The sequence below is a fragment of the Malania oleifera genome, chromosome 3, assembly GCF_029873635.1.
Source record: "Malania oleifera isolate guangnan ecotype guangnan chromosome 3, ASM2987363v1, whole genome shotgun sequence".
NCBI classification, from domain to species: domain Eukaryota; kingdom Viridiplantae; phylum Streptophyta; class Magnoliopsida; order Santalales; family Ximeniaceae; genus Malania; species Malania oleifera.
In genome coordinates this window covers 103,032,467-103,046,976 of record NC_080419.1, presented here as the reverse complement: position 1 = coordinate 103,046,976, position 14,510 = coordinate 103,032,467, and the positions used below count along the sequence as shown (strand labels likewise).

The 14,510-nt window shown below is 35.4% G+C and overlaps 1 protein-coding gene across 1 annotated transcript; it reads right to left on the bottom strand.

Annotated features, from left to right (window-relative positions):
* Window positions 1-3,453: 3,453 nt before the first annotated feature.
* Window positions 3,454-4,996, bottom strand: LOC131151455 (probable WRKY transcription factor 40). The gene is made up of 4 exons (XM_058102702.1): window positions 4,871-4,996; window positions 4,444-4,686; window positions 4,211-4,327; window positions 3,454-3,828 (listed from the first exon to the last, which is right to left on the bottom strand). Exons 1-4 carry the CDS (start codon window positions 4,922-4,924, stop codon window positions 3,454-3,456), a joined length of 789 nt encoding a protein of 262 aa, XP_057958685.1. The 5' UTR covers window positions 4,925-4,996.
* Window positions 4,997-14,510: the final 9,514 nt, after the last annotated feature.

The following is a 14,510-nucleotide window of genomic DNA, read 5'->3' as shown; positions in this document are numbered from 1 at the left end:
AAGTCTTTAAAAATCCTAGAAAATTTTAGAAAAATATTGGAAAAATTTCAAAAAAAATCTTCAAAATTTGGGAAAAATCTGAGAATGTTTTAAAGACTCTTCTTGATCAAATTTGATGAATTTATTATCTATATATATTTTAGTTTTGTGTGTGTGCATTCCAATAATTAATAAAGGGTAATGAGGTATTTGAGACCTCACCTATATTAGTTATGAGAGGGGTTTATCTAATAAGATTCCCTTCTTTAGAAGTCTTATCAGACATTCCTAATTTGCACTTTATTTTTCATTTTTCCTTTAAATTTTATTTATTTGTTTATTTTAAAGGAGTTAATTAAAAACCAATAGATTCAATTTAGGGATAATTCATGATTAATTAGGTACCGTTCATAAAATGGGTGTGTAGGGGGTGTTAGTAACTTCTCCTCACATATTAAACTCCCGATCCCAACTTTGATAAAATTAGATTGAGACTACTGATTCCTTGGCCTAGGGTTAGTCAAGAGACGAGAAGTAATTATGTGAACTACCCGCACCTAAGTAAATAACATGTCAATGACGATTCCATTGAACTTTTAATATCATTATTTCTCGTCATTCTAGATCCTTTTTCGGGACATTGCGATACCTTTAATTCATCCTATGTTTGGTAGTTCTTGTACATTATTTTCAATTTTCAATTTTCTTTCGTTCTTTGGATTCATCAAAATAGTACAATTGCAATAAGGGAACATATTGAGTTATCTAACACATACCCAAGCATCATCTATGGATTTTTAATTCTTTTTTTTTTCATGAATTTTTAATTCTCATAAACACATTTTAAAAATAAAAAAAATCAAAATTTAAAATTAAAAAAATTAGATTTTTATTCAGAAGTTTAAAGTTACGTTTGATTCGTGAAATATCTATATATTCTTAGGAATATAATGATCATTTTATAGGAATTTGATAGCTTACCAAAAACATGTTGTTAGCCTTGGTGGCTACGTGGGCTTAATTGTATATTTTGATGATAACAACCCATTAGTGGTTCTAGGTAAGCTTATTTTTGCATGTTAAGTTATGGTAATTATAAATATAAATGCAAAGATTAAGTAGTCTCTTAATAGGTTAGACATCATCGAAAAGGGGGAGAATGTTAGCCTTGGTGGCTACACTATCATGGTTAATATGTTTTGATGATATTAACCTATATGTTGTTCCTAGCGTTCTTCCATCTTTGTAGATCATGTTTGTATAGGTACACGTATATGAAGTACTAGATCAAAGGCAAAGATCGGATCAAGTTGACGTCGAGAAGGAAAGATCAAATAGACACTCACTCGGAAAGGACTTAAGCACAACCGAAGGAGGCTTTATGTTGTATTATATGTAATTTGGGTTGTGAGAGGTAGGAACATGTTGTAACTCTTGCGGTTTTTTTTCATGCATGATTTCTGAGTAAGAGTTGAGCAATGCATATGCATATTGGGACACATGAGCTTATAGGATTGCACTAAAATCACAAACTCAACTTTTATGATTTTCAAAATTAAACTTAAGAGTTTGTCAAAAGAATCCTAAACTCAAAATATATTTTCAAAGGGACAAGTTTTTAACATTCTAATTTTAAGAACATATTTATACTTAGTCCCGGTTGTGTTAAAAACGACCTTTATGTCCTAAGCACTCAAGAAAGTCAAGTATATTTTTATAAAGGACATATTAAGCATATAAGATATCGAAACGAACTTTCAAATATGTTTTCATAGAACAAGATATTTTATATTTATGGGAAAACTCACTTGGATAAGTTTTAATCTTTATTAGACTTAATATATTTCATATACTTTTATCCAAGAATGTTTTGAGTAATTAAAAGGCTTTTTGATAAGGAAAAACAGAGCAATCGTCTACTGACGTAGTGCAACCTTGAGTCTTGAATACCTTTTATTATTTTGGGCATACCTTTTGCTAGAAGAGTCCAAAAAGCACAATCTTGGTGTCTATGGAAAGTTAAGAAAAAATCTCACAACTTTTATGTTGATAACTTTTTTTGAATCAGGGGACTAGTTGACCAGAGCAGGGGACTAGTCAACTAGTGATAGCCAGTAGCCAAAACATATATATCTTTCTGCCAGTGACTAGTCGACTAGTACAGGGGATTGGTCGATCAGTGGGGTGATTGGTTGACCAGCAATCTCGTGAACAACGCAATAACGACTAGTTTTTGTTGGGATTCACTCCCAACGGGCCAATAACGGCTTGCTTGGTATTTTGGCTATAAATATAAGTTCATAAACTTGTTTAGCATGATTTTGATTATAATTACAAGCTTATAGTGAAAAATATCTTTGAATACAAAACCTAGGCACTTTGCATCCTTGTTCATTCATTCACAAGTGCTCAAGTTCTCTTTTGCTCATTTATCTTGTTTGATTCAATCCTTGAGAGAGTTGTGTGAGGTTTGGTTTGTAGTTGTTATTAGCTCAAATTAAAGGAGCATCTCTTTGTAAATCATCTTCTTGGTTGTAAAGGTTCGATCTTTGTGAACTGCTTGGTGAAGTTTCTTGGCGAACCGAAGGCTCTTGGTGAGTGCGGTAGGGATTTGTTCCCGAATGTAGGGTTTGGTACCCGAGTTGTAAGGCTTGCTCTATCGATGAAGGTGGATTGTGGAATCCTTGGTTTGATGCTAAGGTGTGGACGTAGGCTTGGTGCCGAACCACGTAAAAATATCGGTGTTGTCCTTTCTCTCCCTTACACTCTTTATTTTATATCTTGTGCATGATTTATATTTTTATTGTGATATAATTTCTTATATCTTACCAAGAATTTTTATTTTGTAAAAAAATAAGTATTCCGCTAAAAGAATCTATTCACCCCCCTCCGACTCTATATACTCCCGAGAGGGACGATTAACACATGTGTTATATTATAATAAAACGAATGATAAGGTAACATTTTAATTTTTTTAATTTTTATTTATAAATCCATAACAAGAAATATATAATAAATGACTATTCTCAAATTTTATCATTCACAATCGCATTCCAAGTGGGATGGAAAAATAAAATAGCCCTTTACATGAGTAGATTAATTTTGCTAATTAAATCGTTAATTATTGCATTCCCACCTGATTTTAGAATATAAAAAACACTTACTCATGAACCAAATATAATCTTAAATATTTATAGATTTCTTTTTTTTTTCCTTTGCAAGAAGAAAAAATTATCTGCAAAGTTATGGAGAAGTAAAAGGAAAATGAGGTTTGGGAATTCCTATGTGCATGCTTCAATTAATATCAGCATGCATCAAAAATTTGAACGGCAGTTTGAGCATTCCATTATCAAAATGATTTCGAAAGGTTAAACTACGAAGATTAATCCCCATGAGACTTGATGATTTCCAAATAACCCTTGATTGGAACTCAAACACAATATTAACAACATTTAAACTCACATCTTGGTACATTTAGGGAGATCGGATCGAACGTGCGACCGCCGAAGCCAAAGCCCCCATGAAATTAGGATCTTTAGTTAATGATCCAACATATTCTTCAATATCTTGGTTGCATTTGATATTGCGTTTGCAGTCTTCAGCTGAGCTTTGATGTGGTCTTCTAATGTCCTGATTGGCACCAGAAAGAGAGAGATCAAGAGTGACGCTTGGCTGAAATGGGTTCTTGGTGCTTGTGATTGGAGATGGAAGGTTTGTGTCCAAGCTTCGAATAGCCTTATGCTTATCCGGAGAAGTAGTTGAACCTTGAACTGGACTAGGAAGTCCATGAGTGTGCTCTCCTTCGTAGGTTGCAACAAGAATGGTCTCATCCTCCACGCATCTCTGAACCTATATATATAATTGATCCAGTGATTTACTAATTAGACTGTGAATGGATTTTCATTAACGTATGACTTTTTTATACATGTAGTTTCCATGAATGGAGGCATGCGCCCTTATCCACTCAAATTCAAGTCTTGGATTTGCATTTATTTGTAAATTGACAAAATGATTTACAAAATTATAATAAATTTTATCGAAATTCATTACACAAATAGAAATCTAAAATTTCAAATTCGTGCTCGATTCCAAACACAGTCTTGGCTCTCTAGCTAGTTGTGAAATTCTGAAAACTGAAATTGGCGAAATACAGATAAATAGTTTCTTCATCAGAAGGCTTTTTGATCTTTTACTACATTCCGCTGGCAGAATTCTATGCCTGTAAGTGTACCTTCTTTTTGACGGGGCACTGGGGAGCCATGGAACACCTGAAATAAGCCCTAGGCGACGGATTATCTTTAGTGACCTTCTGCCCATATTTCCTCCATTGAAATCCATCCTTCACTGTCTATTAAAAATTGTTTTTTCCATTAAATCACCAATTAGCCAATTAAAAATTATTATATGTGTGTGCGTGTGTGTGTGTGTTAAAATAAAAAGATTGAGAGAGATGAGTTGAGTTACAAGGGTCTTGTCCCAGGGCTCAGTTCTTGCAAAAACTTGGGACGTCTTGGCCACCAAAACCTCTGTTTCACCACTCCTCGCCCTCTTGTTGGAGTCGTGTACGCTGCCGTCTCGTTCTTCTCTTGCTCTATCCCGGAGAAGGGCTCGAAGGACCTCGAATTTGGAGCCCATAACTTGAAGCATGGACCTAAGTTTCTCATTCTCCTTCCTCACGCGTTCCAACTCCGCCTGCAGAGCTTCCACCTGAACAAGAAAATTAAACAGTAAAAATGCAACACGTACGTGTAATTCATTCTGTCTTTATTAATTTGGTTGGCAAGAAAATAATGGTTAATTTTCTTTACCCAGAAGAGATTCATGATAAGGCGGGAAAGAAATGATGAGAAGGAATACGTTATATAAATATATATATATAGTGTGAGTTTACCCTTTCTTTGTGAGCGTAACCCTCCATGACTTGAGGGTGAAGAAACAGGAACATGTATAAGCTGAAGAGCGTGTTTTTAAAAGGAAAGAAAAAATTTAAAGCTAAGAGGGGGAAGCCCTTATTTATACACGCACAAGAAAAGTACTGCTTAATTAATTCTTTATATATTCTCCGCAGTTATTCTGCAGAGGCCGTTTTGCTCACGCTATCTAAATAGCTAGCTTCTCTTTCATGAAAATTGACTTCAAATTAACTAAGAAGACTCGATCAGAGTTGGTGGGTGGGTGCATGCATGGCTGCTCTCTCTCTCTCTCTCATAGTCAGTAGGCAGTAGGGTAGGGGGGCGTGGGGAGTGAGTCTTGATGCAGTGAGTACTGAAGTCTTGTGTACGTTCACATCATCAAATGCATGCGTTAGAAAAAGAGAATAGGGATGACGATTAAGCTTTGAATCATGAGGAAAGAAGATGGAGCGGGCGTTAGATTATTCTCGGCATGCGTCACTGTCCCGACGATTATTATTCCTTCCTTAAACTCCATAATTCATTTTGTCAATATATAGATAGATCAGTGGGACATGCATGGACCGTCATGGGTCCAACGTGTTTGAGGGTGCAAACAAATATTCATAATTGGCTGCTAAATTTCTTGCTTTGTTATTAATTATGGGCACTTCGGAAACAAAGTGAATAACTTTACTTGTTTATCAATCCTCTCTGCTTTTCTCTCCCCTCAAGCTATCACTCCCTCTCTCTTGTATATATGTGTGTTTGTGTATATATACTTATATATTAGTTTAGGGAAAAGCTTACTGTATATGTTAGTGAGTGGTTCAATTCTTATTTTTTGTTTCAAAGGAAATCACATAATAATTAGATTATGAGACATATATTGCGGAGGTTTCAACATGTTTTTATAATTAAATACTTTGGAAAGGGATTTGAGATGAGAGATAAACTATTTTAAGTTTTTTGTGTATGTAGTTTATGTTAAGCAATAGAATCAGTCCACCTCCTCAAATCTTGACATAGTAGATTTCTCACCAATACACATATTGGTTTGACATTGAGGTCAGAACCTTTTATTCATATCTTATTTCTTTCATGGTATCAGAGAATATTTGCCCATGCACTTCTACACTGATCTTCAACTTTTCAACCTTGTCTAATGGCTGCCTCATCACCTGTCAATTTTGTTGCCCCCAATTTTAGCCAACTTGTTTCGGCTAAGTTGGATGAGACCAACTATCTCATGTAGTTGTCTCAAATTGTTTCGGTTCTCAAGAGCCTTGATCTAATGGGCTTCATGAATGGTATGTCCCTCTCAGTTTCTCATTGATGATCAAGAGAAACCAACAACTACTCTCAATCTTGAGTATATCCTATGAAATCGAACGGATCAATTCGTTTTGGGCTAAGTTAATGCTACTATTTCTGATAAAGTGGCACCATTTGTGTATGGTATCAATTTGGCGCGACCTGCTTGGCTTGCCTTGGGCAACAAATTTGCTTCTCCATCTCGATCTCACATCAACCACTTGAAGTGGCTCCTCCAAACTTTGAATCGAGGTTCCATGAAGTGTGCCGCTTACCTTTATTCGGAAAAGAAACTAGTAGCACAATTAGGAGCTGTTGGTAAGCCCATTGATGACGATGATTTAATTGCTTATTGTTGGCTTTTTGAGTTTAATCCCGTTTTGATTATGACAAAGCATAGTATCTTATTAGTGTGCTAAGTGTGTGTACATGTTTATCTCTGTGATAGCACAAGTGACAAATGCAAAATGGAAGCAATGTAACACGTACATGATCACATCTTCTTGGCGTATTCCATGGACATCAGGAGAGAAAAAACTGGAAGACTTTTGATTATTTTTGAATTGTAATAGTAATTAGGATCTATTTGTGCATGCATGCAAATTGATTTAAATTGAAACACTATTAAGACCATAGATTGACCTTAAGAATCTCAAATTAAAGGAAAACCTTTTATACTTAAAGTTAAACATTTTCACAAAAGGTTTAACATGCTTTTGAAATCAAAGACTTGGCTAAATCCTCATTTTTGTTAAGTCCAGCCGACTTGCCTGTAAGGCCTAGTCGACTGGAGTGTTTCTTAAGGCAAAAATGAGCTTTTCATATAAGGCTAGTCGACTGGCCTCCCATAGTTATGTTTGGGCCAGTTGACCAACGAGGGCATAAGGGCCAAATGGTAAATCTGAACTTGCCCGGCAGACCGACCAAGTTTAAGCTCTGCTGTCGTAGTCAATCGGACTGAACAAATGAGTAACTTTATAAGTACCTAGTTGACCGGCGTCTTGAAGGCATAATTGGCCTAGTCGACTGGCACTGTTCATCTAGCTGACTGGATCTTGAGTTTGGCAGACCGAAACTCCCAAAAAACAAAATCGCCCTTTGGTTGGTCGACCGAACCTCTTGGATTGAGCCAATTTGAGCTCCAAATAGTTAGAAAATTCAAATTATATAATTATTTTATTGCCCAATGGTTAGATAATGACCATATTCTGAAAAAGCCTATAAATACTTGGCAAAACCTCTTTTGAAATGTTAGAAAAGCACATTGAAAGTTATATTGTTAATTCTTTGATTCTTTCTCATATTTTCTACTTCATTTCAAAGATCAAAATCATTTTTCTTCATTCTTTCATTTGAAAAATATTTTTGGGAAAATCTTGGGGTCATACAAGTAGGCTTTGAGTATTTATTCAAGTTATATATCTTGCTTGATAATCCTCTTGTTCTTGAGATTTCAAAGAGCATATTATTACTTCTCCAACTTTATTTTTGAGCTTATATTCAAGTTCTTATATTTAGCTTGAAAGCCTTTATTGTATTTTGTGATAATCTCAGAGATCAAACTCTCCTATACACTTCATTATTGAATATTGTTTGTGGAGAAAATTTTTGAGTAAATCAAGAGTGCTTGAGCATTAATATATTCAGTCATATGTCTTTGCTTGAAAAGCCTTTTGTATTTTGGTCTCACAAAAGGTCAATTATAAGGAAAAACATTTTCCAAACTCTCAGTTTTTATTTGAAATATTCTTTGAGAGGAAAAACCTTAACTCTAAAGGGCTTCATTTTACAAATCATTTGAAGAGTGCATATAGTTTTTAAAGTGTACAAATTAGCTTGTGAGAAGCATTCATATTTTACAAAAAATAATTATTTTCATATCTTTGTATTCTTACGTTTCGAGTAGTGAATAGTGTTACAGGTGTGGGGTATCACCTGAAGAGGAGGGCATCATCCTGTAAGGTGTGTAATGGTTTGGTTCCACCCAGTTAAGGGAGCTAGGAGGGCACCATCCTATAAGGTGTGTAACGGTTTGGCTCTGCCCGATTAAGGGAGTTAGGGGGATTCCACCCTATAAGGAGATCTGTAAACAGTTTTTGCTCTACCCGGTTAAGTGAGCAGGGTTAGTAGAATCCTTGGGGGGTTTGCCTAAGGCGAGGACATAGGCAGGTATAGCTGAACCTCGTTAAATATCAGTCTCTCTCTCTTTCTCTCTCTCTCTCTCTCTCTCTCTCTCTCACTCACTCACTCACTCACTCATATCTCATTTATATTACCCCACTTTAATTCCTGCAAGTGTATGTTTATTTGTTAATTGTTGTGATTGTTTTACATATACACATCTTACATTGATTAAGATATAGTTAGGTGAATGGTTTAAATTATACACAAAAATTTTAAAAGTCTAATTCACCCCCCCTTTTGGGACTACACCATTCCCCTCAATTGGTATCAGAGTTTGGTTGCAATAAACTTAACCACATTTGCATAAAGATTGCAATGTCTCATGATGGTGTATTTTTGTTTAACGAGGGTGGATCTTGTTCAAGGCCTCCATTGTTTTGTGGTAAAAATTACAATGTTTGGAAACAAAAAATGACCATTTTTATTCAAACCATTTATTGGAGGGCTTGGAAAGTTATTAATCAAGGAAACAATATCCCAATGAAAATTGTTCAAAATGTAGAGTTTCCCAAGATAGAAAGTGAAATGAATGGGCATGAGTATAATTTATTGCAAATTAATTCTAGTGCCATGAATATGCTTTACTGTGCCTTAGATGCTAACACTCTTAAAGAGATTATGACTTGTGAAAATGCTAAGGCTATTTGGGAGGAATTTGAAAAGAAATATGGAGAGACAGAAGAAAAGGAGTCCACTACTCCGGATGCATCGAGCTCAAACATTGACGAAAGACGAAATCACTTGCTTAATTGCTTTGATCGATGAAGATGTGCATTCCTCTCCTTCTATATCTGTTGCTGATTCATGTAATGATTCATATGCTATATCCTATGATAATTTTGATGATGAATCAAGTGTAGTTTTATTAGTGAAAGCATGCCTACTTATTAGGAATTACAAATAGAATATATTAGAAATCATAAGTCTCTTGTTAAAATAAACAAACGATATACTGATTTGAAAAACAAGAATGAGGCATCATTGAAAGAATTAGAATAAAAAATTCTTGTTGTAAAAGAAAAGGAATTGAAAATCATGAGATTAGATAACAAGAATGTAATGTTGGAAAAAGAGCTGAAATATTAAGATCCCAGATTCCATTGAAAATGGAAAGGATCTTCAATTTTCTAAACTTGAGTGTAAAGAAAACAATATGACCAAAGAATTTGTAAAATTACAAGCTGTTTACAAGGGCCTAAAAGAATTATAAATTATAGGCTTAGAAAGGAAACTAGAGGACCAAGCTAAGATCATCCACACATTTACTAGGGGCAATGAAAATTTTGATAAGCTCATAGGTTCTCAAAAGATGACCTTAGATAAGGAGGGTATAGGCTATAATAGAATAAAAAATAGGAAGAGAAAGAACCTATACATGAGATACTTTGTTAAAGCATCAAAATTCCATGCTAATTCCTCCTTAGGTTCATATACTCACACCACCTACTTTTTATGCAAAAAGAAGGGGCACATAAAGTTTGATTGCCCATTTAAAAGAAAAGGTGTGAAACCTAAACAAGTCTGGAGAGTTAGAGAAACGTTGGGTTCTAACCCGCTAAGACTTAGAAAAATTTGGGTGCTAAAAACAAACACCATCATTCCCACCTTAGACCATAGGTTTATGAACCTAAAATGAACCCTTCACATACTTTGAAGATAAATGAATTCATTGGAGGGATGCTTATTGATCTGGTCAATAGTGATTAAAGTTTAAAAGCCAAATGATTCTTATTGAAAATTAAAATACCGTGGCTAAATAAATTAAATGAGGAAAAGGTTGAAAAATGGGTAAAATGACAAAATTGGCAAGCCCCAGTCGATCGGTCTTACACGCCTAGTCGATCGAACATGCTCCAATCAACTGCCCAGTCAACCAGACGACTTTGGTTCCCACAGTTGACTAGACCCAAATTGGGGCCTTCTATTTGAGCTCCATTCGACTGGGCACTTGTTTTCTAAAGAAGTTAAGAAGGTCAGTTGACTAGTCTATTTCCCCAGCCGACCGAGCCTTGGAACTTAAAAAGTCCTTCAGCACCTGTCGACCAGACCCTTTCCCCAGTCGACCAACTAGAGACAAAAGTGGCCTCATTTAATGCACATCAGTCGACTGAGATCGTCCCCAGTTAATCGAACCTCCGGGCTACATATAATTTCCTGCGCTCGGTTGTTTCATTTTTATGGCCATTTTGAGAGCAAAATCCTCTCTTCCCAAAAATTTTGTGCTCTCACTCTAAATCTCATTCCCTCCTAGCTAAAATCCCATTACCATACCTTCAATCCACAAAGTCGAGGTTGGAAAAATGCAAAGTTGTCCAAGAAGCTGGCAATGCCATGGAAAACTGGTTCATTTCCTCAAATGAGAAAGTCAAATACGAGAGGGATTTTTGTCCCAAAGAGGCAATTTTGGGTAAGGTTTTAGACATATCTTTCAAGCAACAACATTTTAGGAATGTTTTAGAGATGTTTAGATATCAGGGGTGTTGGAATTGGTGCATTTCCAAGAGGGGGATGAATTGGGTATTTAAAAATTTCTCCTAGGTTTGTTCCAAATTACACAAACAGTATTACACAATCCTAGGGTCTTTCTATATAATAATAAACCCAATCATTCACAATAATAATACACAAACATTCAAGTACTGAAATGTATAATACATAAATTCAAAGCAAGCACTAGAAATGTTATTAGGGTTCGCCCAATACTGCCTACGTCCCTGCCTCAAGCTCACAAGAAAGATGATTCCACTAAGGCTCAGTTAACGGGTGGAGCAGCACCTAAGACAACACCTTAACAGGATGGTGTACCTAACTTTCCTAACCAGGTCAAAGTCAATCCGGGATTTTTCACAGGGCAAGTCTCCCTCTTCAGGTCCACGCCTAAGATACAACAGATAATTAAATTTGTGTACAAAAGAAGTATGCTTCTTACACTAAACAGATATGTACCACTATGCTCAATCAATTTATGCACTCACATATGATAGGATATTAAGCTCAAGTGAGATTTTGTTAGTTGATGTGTTGACTCTCAACAATATGTATGTCAATGTGTGTATGTGAGAGTAAGACTTTTGATTTCAAGATAATGTGCTTGTAATGTGCATAATCAAAAGGTCTCTATAACCCTTAAGCAAATATCACAATAATGATTTTCAAATGTAAAGCACAATAGATAACAGGGTTAAGCTTGCTAAAAAATATGTTTGTCAAAACACAAAACAAGCTTATGAATCTTGCAATGAGGATGCAAGATCTTAAGCCAAGTAAGAGTTTTTCCCAATCAAATATTTATGAATGAAATATTATGGGAAAAACTTTAAGCTACTCTCCAAAAATCAAAGCACAACCAAATATAAGTGAGGGAGAGTTTGAGCTTGAAGGATGGGTATGACAAACCAATCTCACTCAAAATAAATGGCTAGATGAATATAGGAAGTGGATTTTGGCAGTATATTTGAAGAAATATGGGAGTATGAATGATTTTGGCCAAAATTATTTTCAAAGAAATTTGGCTAATCTCAAAACCCTAATCCGCTCTTGATTTTGCAAATGTGGAGGTATTTATAGCTTTAAGAAGAATTATAGTCTTTGGGGACACGCTGGGTATTTTGGAAAAAGATTAAGTGATTTGAATTAAAAATAATCCAGTTTAATCTCGATAAGAATTGGACAACCTGAGAGGGTCGGTCGACCTCTTTTGAGGTTCGGTTGACCAGGTTGCTTAGTTCAATTGACCAGGGTGTTTTTGAACTGCAATGATGGTCGACCAAATTTGAGGTGATTTCAGAACTTCTGAGGTTCGATCGACCGGACTAAGTACGGTTGACCAAAGTTGAACGTTCAGTTGACCGGGCCATTTTACAATTGGGAGTTCGGTTGACCAGAGTGTTAGGATTTCCTACATGCCAGTTCAGTCGACCAGGGCATTGCAGTTCATTTTAGAAATGGTCGACCAACTGGTCAACTTTTTGACCCTGGAGAGGTTCAGTCGAACAAAGTGCTCTGTGTGTTGGGGTTCGATCGACCAAACACACCAAATTTGTGCAATTCAGTTTCTAACACCCTTTTAAAGACACCCCTAATCACACACTTGTTAATGCTAAGTTATAGGGGGCTTCTTCATGTATTGATTTGGGACCTATAGTTAGTCTATGGTCTTTTGAGCTTATTTGTCATATCATGCATGCAATGCATTAATTGTTACATACCATAATTAATATTACAGACCCTGAATAATATGAAATATAAATTACAAAATAAACACTTTGGGTCTTTAGTTTCTTTCAAGTCCGTGTGCGTGCACCATATGAAACTTCCAATTGATCCTGCACACAAACTCATCAACCGTTAAATACCAGAGTATTTGTCATAATCAAAATATGATATAACCTATAAGGTCAACAATCTCCCCCTTTTTGATGATGACAAATACCTTATGCAAAAGTGGGTACAACCAAGAAAGGATTTCTATAAAACTATGCATACAAGAAATGTAAAAATTTGAAAAGTTCAAACACATTTTCCTAAGGTACCTAATTTTGCCTAACTTCTCCCGCTTTTGGCAACAGAAAAAAGGGCCACTATAAATTTAAGATATATAGGCAAGACATTGAGTATGAATCATTTAAATACAAGATATGAATGAGAAGATTTCTAGAAAATTCGACAGCATGCCGTTCGAAATTAGAGCATTTCCCAAAAATATCTGTATAGAGATGGCCTAATTGAGTTCAAATTTACAAGTTATCCACAACTAGGAACTCAAACAATCTAGTATGATCAAAACGGAATACATAAATATAACTATCAACATGTAAAAAATATGATAGCCATGCATTGCACCACACAAACAATCTCACAAAGAATAAAGCAAAGATGGATTTAAACTTCTCAGAGCCGTATGCTTCTAGGTGAGTATAACATGATAGGAATTTTCATTTAGATGCTTCCCCTTCCAATGTGAATGATAGTTTAGATGGGTGATTTGCTTACACTAGTTAAATATAAAATTCATTAAACATGCCTAGTATAATCAATTATCTTAGCTCCTCTAGATATCCGATGATTACACCAGGATGGAGTTTAATTTTCATTTTCACTCATCCTTTTAAAAAATTGTAACTTGTATTTTATCATAATCATTAGTGTACTTGTTTTTGTTTTGGGAAAATTTCTTTTTTAAAATTTTGGTAGCATACCGTCTGTAAATTGGATATTTTCCCATAAAAAAAATGCACCTAAAAGGTTCAAACAAGCATTTTATAACTCAATTATAGCATGCGAGAACCTATGATCATCTACCAGCATGCAGTTCACATCCACTACATTCGCTATACTGAAGGCATTCTAAACTAAGCATGCCATAAGGTAGTAGTCAACAATCCTTATGAATATGCCATCCATCAAAGAATGTACATATTGTTGGCTTTGGTGTGATCCCAAGGAGGGGGGGGGGGGGGGGGAGGGGGTAAATTGGAGATTTAAAAATTTTTTTGGCTAATTTAAATGTTTCGTCAATTCATCACATATCATATCTCATTCAATATTTAACGCATGTATGTAAAAAGATTAAGCTATTTGGTTTATGCATTCATGCGTATCTCATTCAAAGTAAATGTGTGCATGCAACTAAATATAATAGTAAATAAATAGGCATACACATACTGAATTTAAAGTGCAGTAATTTAAATGAGATAGGGAGAGAGCGACACAAAATATTTGTTATCAAGGTTTGGCCAAACCATCCTACGTCCCTGCCTTGGGCATACCCCCCAAGGATTACACTATACCTACTCACTTAAACGGGCGGAGCAGAAGCCGTTTACATCCTCTCCTTACGGGGTGAGGAAAATCCCAACTCAATTACTAGGTTGAACTGAACTAGTCTCACTTATGAGGCTGAGACTCCACAGTTCAATTTCTGGGCTGAATCGAACCAATTTCATTTGCGGGGTTGAGACTCTCCAGTTCAATTAACGGGCTGAACTCAACCAGTACATTAAAACCATTTTTGTACATGAAAATGCTTCTAAAAAATACAAGCAGAAATGTACATAATAAAGCTCAAATATACACACTCCAGTGATATGAAATATGCTTAGGGAGTAAAGGTGTTTTACTCAAAATAATATTTTGAATCTA

Coding starts and splice junctions, on each gene's coding strand:
- LOC131151455 (XM_058102702.1), bottom strand. CDS start 4,924: ATGTTCCTGTTTCTTCACCCTCAAGTCATGGAGGGTTACGCTCACAAA. Junction 4,328..4,443: donor AGCCCTGGGACAAGACCCTT/GTAACTCAACTC, acceptor AATTTTTAATAG/ACAGTGAAGGATGGATTTCA. Junction 3,829..4,210: donor AGTGCCCCGTCAAAAAGAAG/GTACACTTACAG, acceptor TTATATATATAG/GTTCAGAGATGCGTGGAGGA.